At 39.1% G+C, this 23063-nt stretch overlaps 1 protein-coding gene across 2 annotated transcripts in view; it reads right to left on the bottom strand.

The window, feature by feature from the left end:
* The window catches only part of entrep2 (endosomal transmembrane epsin interactor 2), a 108051-nt gene that overhangs the window by 7474 nt on the left and 77514 nt on the right, over positions 1–23063 (bottom strand). The window contains exons 3-6 of one of the 2 annotated variants that reach the window (XM_006780233.3): positions 14247–14357; positions 10772–10936; positions 2255–2362; positions 426–586 (exon numbers count right to left, since the gene is read on the bottom strand). In XM_006780233.3, the coding sequence (XP_006780296.2) occupies positions 426–586; positions 2255–2362; positions 10772–10936; positions 14247–14357 (545 nt within the window). The remainder of the gene's footprint in view (positions 1–425; positions 587–2254; positions 2363–10771; positions 10937–14246; positions 14358–23063) is intronic. The other variant, XM_006780234.3, reaches the window with a different exon arrangement.

Raw genomic sequence — 23063 nt, 5'->3', positions numbered from 1 at the left:
CAGCTACTTGATACCCAATTTGAATTGCTGCCCTCTGGGAGGATGCCCAATGCTTCAAATATTTACAGCTATATTCTTCATTTGTCTGTAGCCTAAAATGAGTGTCATTAACTTGTAGTTTGTGTTCCACTTAATGTAATGAGTTGTGCTTTTTTGGATTACACTGCAATTTTTATGTAACTACTCTTTGACAGTTGCACAAAGATGTAAAGTGGTGGCTTTAGATTGTTAAGTGTCAAGTGTAATAGAAAAATGAACCCAGATTAAGTACCATTGAGTTTTTGGTTAATAACGTAGTATTTATTATGATATACAAAGAAAACGTAAACTGTTGTGAATACTGTAGACTGCATTTTTAATATGTGAACTTTGAAAGTATCTATAGTTAAAAATGGGATGATGATCAAAACTGCTTTGCTTCTCACCTCTGTCCATCCATTGAGGGGGTACAGGTGTACTCTGGGGGGTAGTATGGCGGTGGGGGAATGGGAGGAATAAACTCATCAAAGTCCAGTGTTTGGTGGAGGATTGTTCCGTGGGGGGTCATACAGTCAGCGTTCAGGGCTCGAGCTCTGTGTGGCATAAACTGAAAGCAGCAACATTTTAAACAAAGAGGCATTATCAAGTTGTCTTTGTAGGTTCTCAGTCAGAGTAAGCTTGGAAAGAAAAGCAAGTGGACTTCTTTAAGTTTCTTGAAGAGGTTTCACCTTTCATCCGAGAAGCTTCTTCAGTTCTAAGACCAAATGGAGGAGAGTTCCAGGTATTTAAGTCCTACTAGGAGCTGTCGCTTAGGAGGACTATTGATCTATGTCCAAAATGTGAATAGATTCCAATGTTCACATTTTGGACACAGAAGACAGATGGTCAAAGAAGCCATCTATGACCACTGTGAACAACCATCCTTGAACAGTGGCGGTGGCTTACAACACAGTATGTCACTTACATGTATTCAGATCTCTGAACACGGTCTAACTGATGCAAGTGCCGTGCATGGGGCCAGCTTCTTTTCGAAGGCTCTTTACTCAGCCTTTTCTAAGTGGGACAACTTTCCAGTCACAGTCAACCTGCTTTTCTAATCTCCAGGCTGCCGCCGCTGCTATTGACTCGGCTAAATTTACTGAGCTAAACAAAAGGTTGACACCCTTTGTAGCAAATGGGAAACGAGGCCATTCTTGGAAACTCGACTGGTGGAGATAAGACAGTGCTTTTTTTGTCCTTTGCTTCTCTGTGAATCAATACTTAGAAGTCATGATGTTCAGCAGCCGCTTTGATTTACAGAGGTTTTCCTGCTTTAGTGTTTGCTCTTATCAAACAGCATAATTTCCTACTCTCATATAGTTATCTAACTCCTGCACGGCATGTATGATGTCTTATATTCAGCTGAACCAACAATAAGGTTAAAATTCTCCTGACTGATTCATGATTGATTTGTTATTAGACTGTAGCAACAAAAGGCATTAGCACCAAAATGCATTTATATCTACACTTCTCCATACAAAGAAGTCTGAGGAAGATCTATGTCTGCTCATCAGACATATTATGCTGAGCACTGAAGCAGGGTGTGCTCTGATTTAAGGCATTAATTCACACTGTGAATGATTTTCCTCCTCCATTTACATTCTTAAATGCTGTATAATTCAAACAGCCTATAATAAATGTATTCATGCCCTTTGTTATTAATTTCCCTTGTTTAATCAGAATAAATATGAGAGCTAATTGGTACTCATCAATACATTTTTGTCTTTGTCTTGCTATTTGTTACATTTTATAAAATAGATTAAAAAAACAAAGTAAAATAATATCATGTTTGCATAAAGTCAATTTCTATGATGATATTTTTTTGCAATAACACTTCTAATTTCTTCAAACTCTGCAAAGTTCACAGTAAAATGTCACATACAGGTGAAAGCACCAGTTTTAATGTTGAGACTCCTTTAATCTTTCAGTAGGGTCTTTACCTTACGCCATAAATTGCCTTTGAGGTGCCTGCTGTACTGATTTAGCACTATATAAAAAAAGTTGATGTGTTTAAAGGAATGAAATAACTGCTTTTGGTGTGCAAATCAGATGATTTTGACCATGTTAGTTCTGATTAAAACAGTCCCTACCATCCTAAAACAGATCAAATCTGCGGCAATGTCCCGCATGCCCTGATGAAAGCATGAAAAAAAATGCATGTTTTTAACTGCAGGGTGGTCACTGAAGAGAGAGTTAATTCAGCTACCGTTGCCGTCTGCACTTCGATCACACTCACCATCTGCAGCACATCAGTCGAGACCATCTGCATACAGCACATTGCAGTGGCTAGAGCACACACAATGGTGGAGATGACGTTAAGGGCACATACACTGAAAAGCAGCTCCTAAAGGAAAGAGAGAGCAGAAGAGGAGGATGTTAGAGTAACAAGAAACATAAGAGCAAAAAGGATATGAGTGACAAATAAGAGGAATTAGAGTCATGTAGGAGGGAAAGTGAGGAGGAGGAAATGGAAAAGAAAGATAGCTGGTATTATGAACAGTAAATGTTGGGAATATAAGAACAAAAGGAGGTCTAAAGGTAGAGAAGCCATGATAGGATAAGTCTAGGCACATAGCAGGGTGGCACTGCAGTAAGAGAAGCCTGGTTCTGTAAGACAACTATACAAACACTAATAAACTAGAGTGTTAATGCATTTGAAATACTTTTAAAAGGTTAAGTACCTTTAGAGAGAAACAGAACGCCTGTGCATTTTTGTGGACTGTTGCAAACACACTCTAAAGATCATTAAAATCCAGGGTAAAGCATGAACTTACAGTAGATACACGCACACACACACACACACACACACACACACACTCACTCTGCCAATGCAGTGAACAGCAAGGGTACAAACCAGTATTGAATCTGTCAGCAAAATAAAGTGCATGCTGGTGAAATACTAGACCAGCATCTTGAATCAGAGAAAATAGTTCATATGACTGCAGTCCCATTATGCTGCTGTTTGTGCTATTCTTTTAGACAAATGTGGAAGAAAATCATCCGTATTGGCTATTACAATCATATTTCCCATATTTAAGTGGCTCAGTTCTTCCAGTAATATCAGCTTTTGGTATGTTTTAAGAAATAAAGCTGTAATACGGGTGCTGCATGAATTAATTTCCAGAAGGCATGGGAACAACATCTGTTTAAGAATTAGCTCAGGGTATAGCAACTGTCTGGCACACACAATGCACTGAAAGGACAAAGGACGACAGCACTTTGTAATGTTCATTCAAAATAAGATAAACTAAACACACTTTTTCATATGTGAACAAAAGAAGTCTAAAGCATGATCTGTCCACTCATGTGCTTGAATAGAATCCTTTAAAGAAAAGTCCAAAGGGTATCTGATAGACGGATTCACTTCCCGGGATTACTATTATTAAAAAAAAGACAGTTAGAAAGAAAGGAGGAAGGGGAAGCAGAGATGGGTGGATGTGTGGTAGTATTAGGGGAAGATTAAGTTAAATAAAAAGAATTGAAGGTTTTTTTTGTTCATTATTATTATTATAATTGTTTATGATTTTTAGGATAAAGTCAAAATTTTGAGAAAAAAATCTATAAGTGGTGATTAAAGTTTTAAACAGCCACCGTGTACAAAATACCTTGCATAGATGAGTTAGTGAAACAACTTGATCAGCTTTCATTTTCTGCTTGTGATACGACATACCTCCTGTTCACTGCAAGAGGATCTAACCCTCAGTATCCTTGTATCTGTCCATTGCCAGCTACATCATTTTGCATAAATCCAACCAACTCTTCCAAGTTTGTTTGTTTGTCTCTTTTTGCACCATCTCTTTAACATCTTTACACTTCTCACCATGTTGTGTGCTAAAAGAGAAATAATTTCCTTGTTGCTAAAACCGATACTTAAGTACGACTTCACCAACTCATCTACATAAGGAATTTTATGCAGGGAATAGCAGCCGTGGTAGTTGTTTGACGTGAAACAGCAGCTTTAATCTTCACATTTCAACTTTATTCACAGAGAAAAACAACTGGAGTTGTGTTTTCCAAGTCAACCCCTGTGGACGAATGCAGGTGCACAGACACACGATCACAACAATACCAAACTGCCCTGCTGCCGGCACAACTAGCAGGTGCATTCAACAAATGTGTTCAACTAAAATATATGAACTCCTTAAAGACAAGAAGAGATGAGATGGGAGCTAAAACTCGCTGTGGACTTTCTGTGGACACAGGAAGCTCCCCAGTTACCATACAAAGTGGTTTTCCAGCCTGTCACACAGATTATTCACTGGATTCACGAAGCACATAATTATCAGTGACATTAGAAACCTCAACTGGTCTTAGGCCCACAGAGAGGACGGCCGCCTCACCTGCTGAGGTTTATCAAGTCATGCAATGCAAAAAAAAAAAATGTCCTAATGGATATAAGCCAAATAATCTTTTATACAATCAAATTGATCTTAGACTTTAAAAAGTAAATAAATAAATACAAATCTGCCAATGGGACAATACAATTTTGCACAGCTTGAATTCCTCACTGCTAGAAACAATAATAATAATAATAATAATAATAATAATAATAATAATAATAATAATAATAATAATAATTAACCTTAAAACTACAAAAATATGAAGATTTAAGCTATTTGTCCTTATTGCAACTCGATACTAAGTTGTTTAAAATAGACTCTCTGCATTTTTCCAAGTACATTTAAAGCTTCTACAAAACACATATAAACACACCCACACTGCCATGTGACGAGGCCTGTACATTGAAGTTTAGAAGCCTGTGATAAAGAACAACTCGCTCTAACACCTGAAGCACAGCTGCCCCAAGTGCATGTGAAATTTCAGCAAATGCAGTGAAAACAGAACCGCAGAAATATCTTTCAAACCTGTTGAAAGTTTTCAAAATGAAATGCACACTGAGACTTGATATTGGAATAGATTAGCGCATGCACTTCAGTGGCCTGTTATCAATGTTACATCAGTAAAATGTGCCTGATGATCACCAATACAAGCAAGACAGCAACTTCCTTTGGAAAACATTGATGTTGAAGATTGTTGATTGGATTGCTTCATATGATGGACATTTGATGCATCTAGATCATATATTAGGAAAAAACAACCACAACCTTGATCAAAATGATAAGAACATCCACACTGAAGGAGGTTTGGAGGAAGTGTGGCGAGTTTAACTGCTATACAGTTTGTTACTGCTTTGTGAATAAAAATGTGTTAACACTGACGGGGCATCAGTAGAGGCAATAGAGAGAGAGTACATGCACATGGGAGCATGACTCAAGAGACAGAAGGGGATCACAACAGATGATAACTAAATATTGCAAAGGAAACAAAAGAAATATTATACTGAAAGAACTAGATATAAAGCTAGAACATACACTACATCTCGAAATCCAAAGAAGCAAATCAAGAACTTACAGAAAACTCAAAACATCCAAAAAACTCACAACCCCAGCTCAACAACCCATGTGGCATGACAAAAGATGACAACTCGAACTGACCAACAGTCACTTGCCTACTCCTTTTAAAGTTTGTGTCATAAAATAAATCATTTTAGCATCTTCAGTGTTCAGAATTACCAGCCCTGCCACTGTTTTTCAAACACACTCAATAGCCAGCATCTAGTTGCCAAAGATCAAGCCTGTGTGAGCTGGAAGTTTAAAGCAGAAATGATGCCAGTTGGAACCAAAATCAGGTTGTGCAGTGCCAACTATAAAATGCAGCTAATACATGTTTCCCTTGGAAAATAACAGTTTTGAAACATGTTTTGTGTTGGAGGGAAGTCTTGATGGAGCACAAGCTTGTCTGACATTTTAAGCATGAATAATCACCACAAGCCGACCATTAGAACAGAACTGGTGAAAGAAGACTATTATTGCTCTATGAGTGCATTGAGAACTACTGCTTTCATTATTAACAGAGTGAAGAACATCCGTTTTTTACAATATGGCTCACATACCACTGTTTTTGCATATTTTATCCCATTTACACTTCACAATAGTGCTAACCCTTCTACTGGGTAGATTTTTGCATTTTCTCTTACTGAAACGATAAGTGAAGGCAAATATTTCACACACTGAATTGCATTGTTTTTTCTATCTAGGCAATATGTCTAAAAATATTTGGGGGAGGATCAGATAAAAAATTGCACATCAGAAGACCGATGTCCTTTATTTCTGAAGCCCCTACAGCTAGGCTCAGCTAGGATATCAGAACATTTTTTCCCCTGTGCACGTTCAATCTCTTACAATAATAATTATTATAATTGTAATAATAGAACAAATACAGTCCTACTGCCTAATCTGGCCACAACCTTTCTGTGGCAGAGGGCTTAATTGGTTTTTCACATCACTGATCCTCAATTGTTATCCCTCGAACCGTGAAGATCTTGTCCAGACACAAACTAAACATACACCTCAATTAGCTGCTCCCTGTGGCTGACCAAAATACATCCGTTTCAAAGGTGCACCTGGCTTTTATTCAACCGGCTCTGAGTTTCTGTTAAAAAGTCTTTCTGACCTCTTTTTGGCAGGCTACAAAAGCTCTTCGTGGGATCTGAAAGAAAATCCTGGACCTCCTTTAGGAAGGCAGCAGTTTAAACTCCAGTGACTGAAAGCAGCCAATGTTCTGGCCCCATAAAGTGTTAAATATTTAGAAAAGAAGCGTTTTATTCATGACCCGAAGATGTAACCTTTGTCATTACTCCCAGTTTCTTTTTTTTCCCTGGATCAGTGGTTCTTAACTGGGACTCCTGAGATAAACATTGTTATTGCATCAGTGTAGGTAGTCTAAAGACATAGAAAGACATAGCCTGACTCTTTGCTGACACTTTTTTATCCAGATTTCATGACCTGAATGCAGGACTTCAGACCCTCTCTTTTAAAACTGATGGATGGATCAGAAAACGGTTGTTGTAGTTCACTAGGGCAATGATGCCTTCCCATTACTGGATGAGTTTCAGAGCAAAAACAATAATGTCGAAAGCTGGCGAGCAGCTTGTCGTCAGGGCTCACTTCAGCAGAATACACATTCAGTTTCATGAGTATTTTCAGTGAGAAGCAGGTAGTCAGGTTGGATTAGAAACCCTTTTGCAGCGACAACTCTAACACGAATGCCAATTGAATTAGAAAGTCAATGATTGATGTGGCAGCCGATAAGGCTCTGAAGTGGAGTTTGCAGAGAAGCCATTAACTGAAATTTTAGATGATGGTGCAGGGTGAATACAAAAAAGTGGGTTTTGCACTCATAAAAATGTGAATGAAAAAGGCAGAACAGCAAAAACTGGGAAACCCTGCAGTGCTATTCAGTCTTTGTGTGACAGAAAAACAATTTGCCCAAAACCTCTTTGGATCCAACTACGACTGCACATTGTATTGGGTTTTCTGAAAGTTTGCAGTGATATTTAAATCACAATATATGCCTCATATAAGTGAATAAGAAACTCCTAAACTTTGGTTTTTACCATTGTGTGAGTTATTGCAAAAATATGTAAGGGGTTTGGAAGCATGAACACCTAAAAGAAGAAAATCATTTTTTATGGATTCCTGCCTGAAAACCTGTATGAAGATGACACACGCTCACAAGTTTAAAACTCATCCCCCTATCATTCAAGGGCATACTGATGGTACACAAACTCACATTTGGCATCAGTATGAAAGGGAATACAGTACCTATCCCTAACTCCACACCAGGAAGATGGTGCACTTTACAGATATTTTATTATGCTGTCCATACAGGCAAAGCAAAGCAAAGAGGTCTGTTCTTTGTGCTCTAAAGAACCTTGCATAGAGGGTAACAAAAGATACCAGCAAGACAAGCCTTTCACTGTGAGTCTAAAACCATTATTTACCAAGAATACAAATAGAGAATATGTCTGGGAATATGGCCTTGCCTTGCTGTTGGCAGATGTTATCCTTCTGAGTTTTACATGTGGAAGGTGCCAATGCAGACAGAGAAAATAAGCAGCAAATACAAAAAATACAAAATCACTCTGTTGATTTTTTGATAACACTGCTGAATGCAACACACACAAAAAAATTGCTGGCAACACTTAGCTAAAAGCATCATTGTTTTTTAAAAAAAAAGATTGCTCCACTGTGTACCCCTGCAGGGAGCGCAGAGGTGCAACTCAGTACCATCATGTAATAGATACACTCTTTGTGAGCTGGCTGACTGTCAGATGTTCTCTGTTGATCATCTACATATCCTGCTGTGCAGCTTTGATAGTAAAGACTCTACCCTGAGACAAAGCTGAGATTACAGTAGCACACAGCTGCACAGGGAAACAAACCTGTGTCTAACCACTGCATGCACTGCAGCACTGAGTGATTTTTCTCAGCGCAAGAATCAAGAAATATTTACGATGGCTTTGTGTGACTTGGAATTTGGTAGTGCATCTGCCACACAGATGTGAGAAGATGCATTTCTTTGATTTCCCTTGTGACTACAGCATTCACGATGCCACCATAAATCCTGCCCGGCAAAGAAAATTAATAACGCCACCAACACGTAAAGGGTGTACCATGGCTGCTCAGCAGATATTTAACCTCTGAAAGATACCTTGCCCCAGGTCATTCAGGTTAGTGAATAAGGTTACACATCCGCCCCTTTACAGGAAATCGCAAATTACCTCAGTACTCCCCCTCACTGATGATTTATAGCCCCGGGCAGAGTAATGAAAAGAAAAATGGGGTGGAAATTAATGTGCCAGCACAGAGCGAATGACAGACATTAGCAGCAACGGTGGCTGGTTTAATTTTCTTGTTTTTTTTAAGAAAAGCACTACTGCTGAGTAACAACAACTAATAAGCGAATGAGAAACCAATTTTACTCAGTCCACCTGCTTTTATAATTCAGGACTCTGTGTCGTTTAGTGATCGAGGCACTATATGAGTTCATTAGCATCAGCAGTCGTCTAACAGCCATCTGAAATAGCCGGAGACTTGGAGGACCTGTGTGTGACAGCTTCCTCACAGACATAACTCAATACATCTGACTTCTTTGGCACTTAATAAAGGTTTATAGCACCAATTCTCCATCTCTTCCAAAGAGTTATGATTACAGTGACAAATGTAGTTGATCTTTCCTCTTTTCATAAGCATGCTTCATCCTGAGAAGTCTTTTATTTGGTTATCAATGTTTTATAATCAATCAAGGATATAAAATGAATGGATATGATTGTCGTTATGCAATAACGGCGCAGTAGGACAGATTATATATCATTCCCTCTTATGCTGCGAGTCAAGATAATCTACCGAGGTCATACTCTTGCAAACTAGAGCCAGCCCAGAGTAGATACATGCTGCATACTAAGAGGTCTGCCTATTGGGGAAAGACAAATGCTTTTGCTGCTTTCTGCTCAATTAATCTGAGAAAGAAACCCAGCATTGCAAGAAATCTGAAACATGAGGTTAGTCTGGTGACTCTCAGAGGATGTAGCTCAAAAAACCAACATGTTGACCAGCTACAATTCTAACTATGGAACCATATCTGTAGGTTTGTTTGATCACAAACAAAAACATCGGTCAAAGACACAAAAGAAGATTCATCCTAAAAATATTAAGCTCAGCAATTTAACCAAAATTGTTGAGATGTTTCACTGAAAACTGCGACATTCCCAATCTTGGAACTATTAATATCTGTACAAAACTTTGGTAACAGTTTATATGCATGACCTGCATCTAAGGGTCTCACTCCCCTCACTTAAAAGAATATCAGGGTATGTTAATTCTAGTTATCTACAAATACTTAAAGGTAGGTTCACTAGAATGAAGTTAAAGGAAGAATAAAACAAAAATAACGGAAACAACGAAACAATTATATTGTAAGTACATTTAAGTGCTGTAATTTTTATGTATTGCATAACCTCAGGTATTTTAGCAGACACAAATTATTCTGTAAGTAATTTTAAGTATATAACTAATTTTGAGCGGCGCATACCTTCTTGTTATTTTACATGAAAACTGACATATATTATAGTGCAAGTAAGTTTAAGTTTTACATTTTCATTATCCTGATGTGCATGGTGATGTTCTATTATTCAAATGTTCCCTTCTTTTACCAATATTAATTATATAAGGACTACTCTCCCTTTCCAGCTCAGAGAAAAAATAAATACCATAACAATTTGCAGGCCTATGTGACTTTATACTGATGGAGCCAAGTCTGGCTTTTGTCCTTACCGTGTAATTACATTGTAATTTCAAATTAAGTACATTGAAATTCCATTTAATTTAATTGAGAAAACACTCTTAGATGCAGACCATATTATAAAACGTTACCAAAATTTCATCCAACAGTTTTTCAGTCTGGATCAGTGTGTGTTGCAAGTGTTGCTCTCCACTGAATGATACTGACGTCACATGAGCCATGACGGAGCATGACTAAAAATAGAGAGGAAAGATCATGAAAAACAACATTTGCAGGTGACAAACAAGCACCAGGAGGTGGTTTATGGATCCAAACTGAGTTTTCCCTGACACAGTTCAATCAGACCTCAATTTCCAGCTCCGGATTGCAAAAACACAAGAAGGCAAGTAAATGAATAAATGATGGGCATTTTAAAAAAGGCAGCTGTTTGGATTTGTGTCTCAGTCTGGCCTCCCAAATGTCTCTAAAAATATGACATCACTGAGTCGTTAAAGCTGGCCATGACGGTTTTTGCCAAACAAATACCAGACAAATGTAAAGTGTAGATCAGTCATACAGAATGTTTTTATGTTGAAAAAATATACCAGTCACAATATACAAACAGACACACCTTGAGACGTATACGTATCGTATTGCAGTCCCTCAGTGGATTTAGCTTCAGCGTCTCTCCCAGGCTGTTGCAGCTCAAACTTTGCTTCTGTAGCTCGCAGCATACACACACTCCATCGCTGTCAAACTTGAGCTGGGGGGGTGAAGGAGAGAACACACATCCGCACTCATGCATGCATGCCACATACACGGAAACACACAGGCACACACACACACGTCACACACACACATACACGCACAAATCAGGCCTGAGCTTGGTTTTCTGATGTCACTTTTTTTTGAAGATGAGTGACGAGCGACATATTTACCCCTGACATAAAACATATTCTCAGTTACAGGGCGTGTAATCAAAAACTTTGATGACAAAGTTCACGCGTGAGGCACAAAACGTATTTCGCTGTGATTGAGAAAGGCACCTGCACATGCATAAAGAGACAAAGGACTGTGAGATATGATGAGCTTCCCAGTAAGGGACAGCGGTAGAGCATACCTCTGCTATGTGTCCCAGATTGAGAGAAAGCAGGACATGAACCCAACAAGTATGGGTTAATTACATTGGGGAAAGGAGATGAAGAACATTAATATTTCAGTCACGACTGTGGGAGGGTCTCTGGGGAGCCACATAAAGCGGTGAAGTTGGTGTAGTCGGCTGCTCCCACTTGCATAAGGACAAAAGCTGCTTATAATGTGGAAGCGCTCAGGTTAGTGGGTTGGGTGCCAGATGAATCACCAGGGGCTGCATCAGTCATAAAAAAGATAGAAACCCCTGGTACTATGAATTGAATTAAAAACAAATCAACTAGGAATCTCATTATGTAAATCTGCATGATGTTTTGATTGTGTTGTGAAATGGGAGCTCACTCAAATGCCTAAAGATACTTCAAGCTAAAAGCCGGTTGTGCTTGAAAAGTTCTAATTCATAGTTCCATTCAGATGTGTCCGAGGTAGAGATGTGACGAGATCAAATTTTCACTCGGCTGCTATCAAGGCCAAAAGAAATCACGACAAAAAATGAAATCAGGTGAATGCAGTGTAATTGTGGTTACAGATGACAGATCCATCACCCGAATGTCATAACACGAAAAACGTAAAAGACACCAAAGCATCCTAACATAAATAAAACAGCATGAACAAATGTCTCCGATATATTCGGATGCACTACAAATATATACACTACAGCGAGGCTAAAATAGAGCACCAATGTGCAGTGACTTAATCAGGCCACCAACTGTAGAAACACCTGTGAGTCAAGTGCTTGGCACCACAGGCTAACAGAGCAGTTAGCTCAAAGCGCTTAAGGTGCAGAGAGGAGCAAAGAAACTGCAGGAAGAGTGAAGACAACAAATCTGGAATTATATTAAATAATAAGTCCTTTATGGTCACATTAGGGAAAACAGTGGTGGAAAACAGCAGCACGAGCAGAACTATTGCGATAGTGTTCAATGAGCTCGCAATCTTGTTGCCGTAGAAATGAATGCTGGAACAGGGGGTACTTTGCATTAAGACAGCGATAAAATGGTGAAGTCAGTCTGTTATTCGTTTGCGACTGAATAGGGTCAAGTTGGCAGTGACATGCTATCGCTTTGTGTTGATATGACAATTAAATCAGTGAAAATTGCAAATCTGTTATATACACAGAAATTTACATTAACTGCTTAATTTCATCGTCCTGCCAGAAACCTGGAGGTTTGAAACTTAGATTAGATTTACAAATCCTTCTACAAATATTGACGTAGATGCTGGCAATTTAACTGCAAAATGATATAGAAGCTCACCTCAGCCTTAATTTTATTTTATAGGAATATAACCAGAATGAAACGAGCGCTGAGTCTCCTGTTGCAGACGAGTTGCATTGATCACTGCAGACTGACTCCAACTGATTGCAGTGTGTTAGCAATCTGTCTGTGTTTATAAATTAGATTGCAATAATTTTTAAACATTTACCAGTCTGTCTGAGAGTGACTGCTATTCGAGTCTGATGCAATGATTGTTGGGAGACAGGTTGCCTCCCACAAGGACACCAGTGATCAAAAGTGGCTGCCCAGAGTTTGAGGGTGTTGCATGCTCAGTAGCTTCTTGCAATTGATTGCCAAAAGTGAAAAGAGTTTACTGCAATCCCTGGGCAACCACCGATTTTTAGCAGACACAAAGAGGTTGCTGTCCTATTTTTACTCTCATGTGAGCGAGCCATTAGTTAGCCATAGCTGTGTGCACACTCAGGCTGCAGTCTAGTAGTTCATGAAAAGTAAGAGTTGGAAAGTGTGACCACAACTGTTCTGATGGTGGATTATTCCTCTAAATATCATGTGAATTTTTAAAGTTATATCTATTTTTAACTTTTAATTACATTTCAGAAACTTTCCTCAAGACATTCACTGAGTTGAGTTAGAAGTTCTCCCAGCTTTCACACCTCTGCCCAGCTGACCAATCAAAGCATGAAGTGGATGTAGACGTCAGGACAACAGTTTGAGAAAGTTACACATATTGCTGGTGACGGCCGCTCCACCAATTCTGACATTAAAACATTTGGGGAGTGGAAATTTCCAACAAGAAGTGACAAGCGCTTCTGGTGGCGTATTTTGGGCCCTTTAATGTATCTGTATGCTTGAACGCACCGTTACAGTCGGGGTTTCTCACCGTCTGCTGTGTTTGTTTTGACCACACTTTTTAAAAATGTCTCCCAACTTTATCGGAGTGAAACAGAAAGAAAGAAAAAACATTGGCTTTCTCTTTCAGAGTTGTTTATCTATTTTATTTCAGCTCTCTGTGATTCTGGCAGAGATGGATGTGTTTATTGGGAGCCATTAGTCATCAACAGACAAATAGTTCAGCTGACTTTTGGTGCTGACTCAGTCCTGCAGCCTGTTTGGAACAGAAGCGCTGCCCGTCAGCCCATCGTGTGCTCGCATTCGTAGATGTAGGCTCACATGCAGACAACACATTTCTATTAGTCACTCACTCTTCATGATCCCTTTCGACCATATATATTGTTTTCACTTTTATTCACAGCCTTAGAGCATACCCCTACAAATGTTAGTGATAACATATCAATATTAAGATCCATTACTTATTATTGACTGCTAGTGGGTCAACTCAGGTGTTCATTCTGGTGACAAGGGGTTATGTAGAGTTCTAGACATGAAAAATGTTGATTGGCTGCTTTGTTTGATAAATATGAACTATGGACAGACTGGCTAGATATACTATTCAGCAAAGTTTTGATTGGATTTGATGTCTGTGTGCTCTGATTTTACTAATTTATTTATGAAAACAAGAGCTTTTTTCTTTATTTTGTATGAGTCAAGTTCAGTACTAGGTTCAATACACTGTCTAATCAGTACAGATCAGAAACACTGCATCATTTCTTCCAATTATTAAGTTTAAGCCTCCAAAAAGCCACATTAAAAGATTAATGTCTTTTTTGGAGTGTACTACAAAGCTGGAGCATGCATGGGCTAAGGTCCAGTTGGTCTCACCAGCTGACAGTCTTCCAGAGAGTTGACAAGTTGAGCGTTCTGGCAAGAGAGGATGGAGCCCGCCAGGTTTAGCATCACACAAACTGCAGACAGCAGCATGAAGAATGTGATCTGTGAGAAAAAGAGAGAAAGAAGAGATAAAATATTTGAATCATAATGGTATTAATGGCAAATTCTCCCTTCTTGTTGCTACTAAAATTGATTCAGCACTTTCTGATACTGTTGGTGAAAGTAGCAGAGGCGCAGTGTACTTCTCTAATCAATCGTTACTCACAGTGACTCTAACAGATCACCAAAGAGGAAATTAGCTCTGATGTCAGGAGAAATCAATAACCTGTTCCCCCTCAGGCCTCCACAGTCTGAAGGCACACAATGACACAAGAAACAACTTACTGACGGATTGAAATTCAAAACTTATTTCTGTGTTTCTCAACATCATCACAGCTGTGAAGTAGCTCATCTCTCTCAGACACACATGTACAACCTCAACAGATGTAATATTATCTTACACTCTAAACCAGTGGTGGTGTCTCTCCCTCGACCCCATTTTCCTGGGGGTAAAGGTTTCTTTTTTATTTTCTTGGATATCAATCCTGTTAGTGGAAACATGGCTTCTATTCCTGCAACTTGACATTGCAGGTCAAGCGTAAAAGAAAAGAGTTTTAAAAATGACTCCTGTCCAGGAAACTGAAAACCAGTCCCCTGCATTGTGTACCAAAACTGACACCACAGCTGCATCTGATTGAAAACTGTAATGTGGAGCTATTCCCAAAGTTTGCTTTTGCAGAGTGTTGGGACACTGGAACAGCATTGGCCGAGGACACCGAGGTCACTAGAAGGAGGAGTTCGATGCGTAAAAAGGTTATTGGGAACACACATAAACAGATGGAGAGGAGGAGAGAGAGACAAGGAGGTGGAGAAGGGAAGGAGCTGGAGGTGGCATGTAATAAACAGATGGAGCGATAAGTTTAAGTGCTTTTTTTCCATGACAGAAAATTGAAAGATTGAGGGGCTGATGGGAAAGCTTGAGGAGCAACTCCTTAGATGGCAGAAAGCAAATAAATAAATAAATAAATAGAAGGAAAATAGTGAGGATGAATGCAAACAAAAGAAAAAAGAAACGAAGGAGACAACCGGTAATAAATGCGGACAGAAACATGCAGGGGAGGAGACAGACAGAGCATGACTCTGGAGTCCCATGGTGCATCGGTGGTAATGATGTGTATATCTTCTTAATTAGTATTTCATTTGAATGTGATATTAGCTGTCTGGTTCGGTGGCTTAATAGCTGCGCAAGAACAATACCAGACTGAGCAATCTGGTCTTCAAGAAATGTATTGTTAAAAAAATTTCCATACGTCTAAAACAAGGAGCCTGTCTCATATATTTAATACCGACGTGGCACTACGCATGTTTTTAAAGTTCTGCACTGCAAGGACACAACTGCGCTCAGTAACTTGCTGCCCGACCATTGGTGACATCTTGAGAGACATTAGTAAAAAAATAGACTTCCCATCTGTTAAAATAAAAAAAAAATGTTTCAAAGTGGATGACAAAACATGTTTTAAGGACATAATGTTTTTTCAACCAAACAGCACAGGATGGCCACGTGCCGTGAGCAAAATCCTTGCTGTTGTTGTTTAAATGCAGTTATAATCAGCATAATATTTGGATTCCTCCATCAGCAGATAAACATGACAGTGTCTCTGGTGAATGGATTTGGATACTGAATGAATCACAATCTGCACTACAAGCTGGACATGCAGCTGAACACTTTGTCTAACAACAATCACCACAAGGACAGACACAAAGACAACGACTCAAAACTCCTTATTGTAAATTATTTTTAATTTACTAAATCACTGTAACCTAGTCATTTCCCAGCTATGCTTATATCTTCTTCTTCTCCTCAATCTTTCCATTTATATTAACAGCAACCTATTGCACAAACTGAGAGCATAATCACTTATGCGTCTTTCACTTACACCCATACCGACCTGTTACCAGTTAATCTAATTAGCTGCAAAAGTTTCCTTTTAGTACCACTAACTTTCTCACTTACCAGCCTTTTGTTGGCTCATTCCACTTTTTTTTGCACTTTTTTTGCAATCAAATTCAAAAGAAAATAAGCTAAACAAGCTTTTTCTTAACATGGCAAATATTCTCACTTTGATATGTTTTCCACAATCTAGTTTTAATCAAATATGTGTTCATGAGAACTGCAAATTACTACATTCTGTTTATATTCACAACTTACACAGTGTCACAATTTTTGGGGGGTTGTACCTCTTCGCAAACAACTGCCAGTAATCTCCGCCAACAACTCACAACTGGTTCATTAATAGGCATTTTTCCCTCATGACCAGTGGATTAAGTCATGTGAGCGCAGTGATAATCTGTTTGATGAAAGTATAGTGCCAAACAAATAGCTGTGGCGTTACACTGTAAGGTTCATATTCTCTTTAGCTCTCTAGTGTTATAATTATTACAGTAAGAAACTGCTTTGTTTCTTATTTCACAATAAATACAATTTTTTGATACTGTCAAATCTAGCTGCCAGCACTTTTCCATAATGTAACAGAATAAATTTCTTACAGAGTGAGTTTTTCTTCCTTTTAAGATGCATGGAAAATGATATGCAGCGTGTGGCTATACATAAATCTAAACTGTACTGCTTGAGCTAAAACAATAGCTAAATCATGAAAGCAGGTATACACACACTGTATAGTGCTGTCAAACACACTGTCATGTAGGGAATTTGATCAATTGTCTCCTTGACAAAACATTAGCTCATTATCATCGATTAGATGCATCTGTAAATAGCAGCTATGACTGATTTTCTGACTGCTGGACAAAGTGTGGAAGTGTCTGTGTACACAGGGCTGACATTTGTCAGCCAAACCAACAGGATCTGCCTGTTACGGTTTAAAAAAAGATAAACACACGGATCTACTCTTTCTGCTCATTCTTTCTGACAAGTGTTTTGAAACTATCTAACTGAGGTTTGTAAAAAGCAACATCACTAATGCAAGGCTGTGCTGCGCAATTTTCTCTTGGCATCCTGGATTTATTATTCTCTATTCAGGTTGCACCCAGCAATGGTGAGGGCTCTTTTGGTGTGGAAATTAATACGGTATTGTAGATGAATATGGTAATAAGCAGAGAAACAGACTTTTTGTCACAATATCCCCAATTGGTTCATCCTGTATTGACAGTAATAGTTAACATTTGCAGACGGCTGTTCTGCGGAAGTGAACAGGAAGCAGAAGGCATTTTCATTAGTTCAACTGGGGCTGCAGGAGCATTTAACTTGAATGATGCCACGACAGAAAATACCATGATGAGGTTATTGTAACGTGCAAACCGATGACAGTAAAAGCTCCTTGGCTGACACACACGGCCATAAGTTGCACATTATTGAAACCACTCCGTGTTTGCCTTGTTGCCTGCTGAGCCAGTCAGATACAGTACTGTGCCTCAAACAATTACCAGCTGCAATTCAAACAGAGGAGAAAGCTGTTTTTCTTTATCAAAGCTCCAGTGACTGCTGGAGTGCGCCGCCGTAATATCATGTTTCTTTAAAAGGATATTTAATTTCTAGTCGGGCGCATTTGCATAACTGTTTCGTGAATCTGTGTCAGATCTTACAATTACCCTTTATCTCAATATATGGCTACAATAAAAAGCACACAGCCATGAAACAGAAGAGCAGGTGCAGCCAACTTCATCGGTTCAGATTTACTATGCCGCTCGTGCAGACACCCAAATGTGTGTGTGTGTGTGTTTCTATTTTAGAAAAGACCACAAATAAATCCCTTTGATTTGTCCTCCCCAGGCCTGTATGATCGAGGCTCTCACCTGTGCACCACAATGTTTTCTCATTGCTGAACTGATTGTCATGCCTGGCCTCATACAATACTTTCTCATTACCATGTAGGATCACACAGCACCATTAGCAGCTAGTCATTAATTACTGCTGTGCTGGCCTCTGCATGCCAAAGAGGAAAACACACACACACAAAAAAGCCACACACACGGCAGTCGGTCGTGGCAGATTTACGCTGCATGTCATCATCACATCGTTTAACACTCTCTACGGAGGACAATACACCATAATACAATCACCATTCATCTCCATCAGACACACATAGATTAGCATATAAGGCCCAAGGTGTGCCGCTGTAATTCTCCATAACTGTCACTGGGGCTCAAATCATTTGGTTGCAGCTTAGCCTCTTAGTGTTCTGCATCCAGTTTGATCTTCACATGCAAAGAAAAGTGATGATGCCAAAAACTGTAAAACTGCTACAGTTATATTGTCCGGGGCAACATTTTCCCAAGCGTTTTCTATGGATTTCTTAAAGGACTGGAAGCTGCCTGATTGCCTGATTTATTTCTATGAAAGCTGCTCACTTTTCATACTCTGAAAAACACATACTATAAAAAGAGCTCTTAACAATAGTGATAGAAAAGTCAGTTGACTTGCATGGCGATCAGAAGTCTTGCTGCTTCAGGTTTTCTGATTCGTATGATTAAAAAAGATGGGGCTTTCTATGTGATGAATATCCATCCATCTTCATTCATTTTCATCCTTCCATCCAGGTCGCGGGAGTGCTGGAGTCCGTCCCAGCTGCCACAGAGCAGGAGTTTGAGTACACCCTGGACAGTGCTGACTGGAACATCTGTTACTGTTACATCCATGTTATTCCAGAGCGTGGATGGTGAAATAACCTTCACAGCCCAACACCACTCTGGGTGGCGTGTTTTTTGTCATATTTTATTTTCATTTCAAGAAATAGCCCAACCAGCAAGTCAAGTAGTGTCATTCTATCAAAGCTGCAGGCGTTTCAAGGATGCTCACAATGACAGTAAGGCAGTGAGTCATTCCCAAATCATCAAAAATGCATGTTTGATACTCCTCGGCATTAGAAGTTAAGGTTTAATCTTATCAAGGGGTAGTCTGCAAAACACAAACGTCCACAATGAACTCCTGCTTGGCATATTTACAGTCTGTGCTACGCTAACCAGCTGTTGGCTGTAGCTGCATATTTAACAGAGAGTCGCGTTGATCTTCTGGCCATCACAAATCTCCAAAATGCCAAAGTAGTCCTTTAAGAATGTGGACCTTTAAAGGAATTCAGAAGTTGTCAATTCATATATATATATATATATATATATATATATAAACTATACATCCATCATTAAAAATTCTGTCTAAAGTAGCGGGGCAAAAAGAGATATCTGTGCTGCAATCTCCAATTCTCTGTGTTAAAGCCCTTTTTGCATGTATGTGCTTCCATGACCACCATCACAAATAAGCCTTGTGCTGAAGAGCTGAACTCACATTACTTTATTATAAGCTTACTAAAGGTATTTAATTGAAAAAGGATCAAAGGAAACTGGGGGCTCTTACTGCATATCACCAAATGACAATGTCAGCAGTATTTTCAGCAGGAATAATGGAATATTTTATGGCCTGAAGCTGCCACATTTGCACAGCTGTCATACAGAAAGTACAGTATGTTCTAACAAGACATTGTACAGTTGTGTGCAAATCTTTCTGGCAAATGAAATAAAAAGTAAAATAAAAAAAACCAAAAACAGAAATGAATATGAGCTTCTCCTAAATTTTTAATGGAGCGCAACTTGTTTTTCATGAAACATAGGTCACTACGCTAACCCCACCCATCACACGCTGTTAGCGGTGTGAGACACACAGCATTAAGCTCCATCTGCACATTTTCAGCGTTGTTCAGGTTAGGTCATATCAGAGTGTTTCTTGAAGCACAGTTTGAATTTTGCTTTCATAACAACCAGTCTCTTTTCAGTGTTTGCTTCTTGTCTGGGTGCACGACATTTGCATCAAGAATTTGCTGATGTTGAGCAAAGTCTGTCAGTTTGGCGAGTCTAGTTTTTCTGCCTCTGGCTGCTACAAGCCCAATGCTTGGTTAATATTTAAGGAAGACTGAGAAAGCAAATCCTCTACCAAGGCCAGTGCCCAATATGGAAATTTTCAGGAAGGGGAATCAGATGTGTACCCAAATTTAATGGCTTCTCCTTTTGCCCATGCTCCACCTCTCCAGTAAGAATTAAAAAAAATTGGCCATTTTTAAAAAATTAATCTTGCTGGCAAATTGTTGGTTAACTTAATTTTAACTTCATTTGTCCATAGCACTTATTTTTAAACTACTAGCTCATCCAGATGTTACTTAAGATGTTAAATTCTTCTTTTTTTTCCACATGCCACAACCTCACTGTCACGTCCGGTGTGGCAGACGTGTGGAATTGGAGATAGGACCCAAAATGCGGCAGCTCTGGTGCAGATGAGTGTTTATTTAACAAAAGAAAATACAAACAGCAATGGCGTGGGTGAAGGTGAAACAGGAAAACCTAAACTGGGTAAAACTAACAAAACAAACCAGAAATGAAGAGGCAGGGAGGTCCGAGGAAATACATACGGGGAGACCGAGGGGAAACAACACAGACGAACCAGCACGAGGACGAGGTAACACACCCTATAAATACACATGGCAGGAATCAGGGGATGGGAAACAGGAGGGGAACACACCTGGAATACATGACAACTGACGAAGCAGGGGAAACGTAAACAGAACACGCTGGCATAAGACACAGCCCTTCAAAGTAAAACAGGAAACACATACACGTAATGACACAGACTCAGAGACGCGGACTAAACACAGAGACCTACTACACTAAGGGAATGTACAAGCAGGGAAGACACCAACCAGAGGGAACACCATAAACCCTAGAAAATACAAAACCATCAAAAGTACATAACCAAAAACACTGGGTCACCGACCCAGGACCATGACACTCACTTGAAAAGTAGGGTGTGGTAGTAACTGCATTAACAACATAAGACAGACTAACTTAACATTCATGTTTGCTGACTGTGCTGTACTAAATTTTTTTTAACTTACAAATTGATAAGCATAATTGAAAACTGTATTTGCACAGCGACTCTGGTTTGTGGAGCGAGGCAGATGCAAAGGCAGAAATTCCAACAGCCATCGGCTCATCAAAGATGCACTGAAAGTGCAAACCACAGCATGTTATGGATTTCAGAGTATACCTTGTACTCACAAATCTCACAGCTTCGAGTGGATATACAGCATTTTTTTTAGTGTGTATGAGAACCATCAGAAGTCTGCCAGTTAGCTTTGTAATGATAATGCTGTAATACCCACTATATATCAGTACCAAGAGGTGTTTTTTAAACAAGATCTAGGGATAGAAGTTACTGGATTTTAAAGATCTTAGTTTTTAGTTGGGGCTATGTTGAATCCCTAATCCAAACTAATTCATACTCGACACTGAGTGCTTAGAGCTGTCAAAACCTTAATATTGAAGCTCAGAGCTCAGCTGATGTTTTAACCAGTATTTTATTCAATCATAATTCCAATCAATCCATTTCCTTAAAGTGGAGAGTCATTAATTTTACTTTATTTGGATAAAAATTCTCACTTATTTTAATACCTTAGTGAAGACTTTCAAAAAAAATTCTGCAGTGTTTTTCAACAAAGCATATGTTAATCAAGTGAATTGGGGTCTTATTTAGAAGGAAAGTCAAGTTAAAGCAGGGAATGATTTATGATGTGTCTTATCAGGCAAGCGACAAATTACTAACATATAAGCATGAAATACCCTCAGTTACTTAATCATCTGTAGCTCTCACATATCACATCAGTTAAAAAACCAAACTAACATGTTGATGGCCACAAACCAGTGAGTGATGTTGTGTCGACTTTTTTTTAAGAATCGAGTTTCTACATGGTGGCAATTTAGATTATTTGTTGCTGAGTCATTACTTTTAGTGCTGTGCAAAAGTCTTGAGGCATGCTTCTTTTCTTTATAGCTTGCTTCCAAGGAACCAGATTTCCTTATATTTTTTAGAAGTGGTCTTGAGCAGTAGCTCTCTTCTGCAGGCCTTTCAATGTTTTTCTTTGGCTGCTTTCACTAAGTTTCAGTCCTGTCCTTACGCCTAACAATCTTCAAAGGAATTTTGTTGTTGCTGTTTGTTGAGTCATTTAACAGCCATAAATCATTCAAGACAAAAACAACCCCCACCTAACTCAATGGATAAACCAATGATGTGTCTACACAAGGCAACAAAACATTTCTTCCCATTTCTTTAGGTGAATCTATGAAATAGGTGCATAAAATCGTATTTTTGTACCAACACGTTAATTCCCAAAGAGTTATTAGCTGAACGGATGAAAGCAGCTGGCATCTTTTACAAAGTTCCTCCTGTACTCCTGTATGGTGTGTGTCCAGTAAGAAACCGGACAAGTGGAGGACAAAAGAAGGAGTGGCAGGCCTTAAAAACTACAGCGGATTAACAGAATCTGAAAGTCATGAGTTTAAGAAACAGGACGAAAAATCCAGCAAAGACCTGACACACGACCTCAGAGATCCATTATAGACTGATTAATCCAAATCTGGAAATGTCTTGGTTCAAATCATCAACAATAAGCACAGAGTAGGGAAAGGAGTGAGGTACTGCAGTACATGTCTACAACACTATCTCCACTAAAGCAAAGTGGAGTCTCTGTCATGATTTGGGTTGGTCGGGTTTCTTGTCAGAATTTATGTAATTATGGATGCAGAACAGTATTATCAGAGCTTGATCCACCATACATACCATCTGGAAAGCATCTGGAAACAAAACAGAAGAAGACACAACCAGCATCCAAAGAAGAGCCTTGAAATTCCTGCAAGAAGAGGAAAACTGTTCCTGAAGACAACTTAAAGAAATTACAAGAAAGCAGGCCTCAGAGAGTTCAGGCTGTGTTGAAG

Source organism: Neolamprologus brichardi, chromosome 1, assembly GCF_056152115.1.
Source record: "Neolamprologus brichardi isolate AB-2024 chromosome 1, ASM5615211v1, whole genome shotgun sequence".
NCBI classification, from domain to species: domain Eukaryota; kingdom Metazoa; phylum Chordata; class Actinopteri; order Cichliformes; family Cichlidae; genus Neolamprologus; species Neolamprologus brichardi.
Note: the sequence above shows the minus strand (reverse complement) of the source record. Positions and strands in the feature narration are given on the sequence as shown.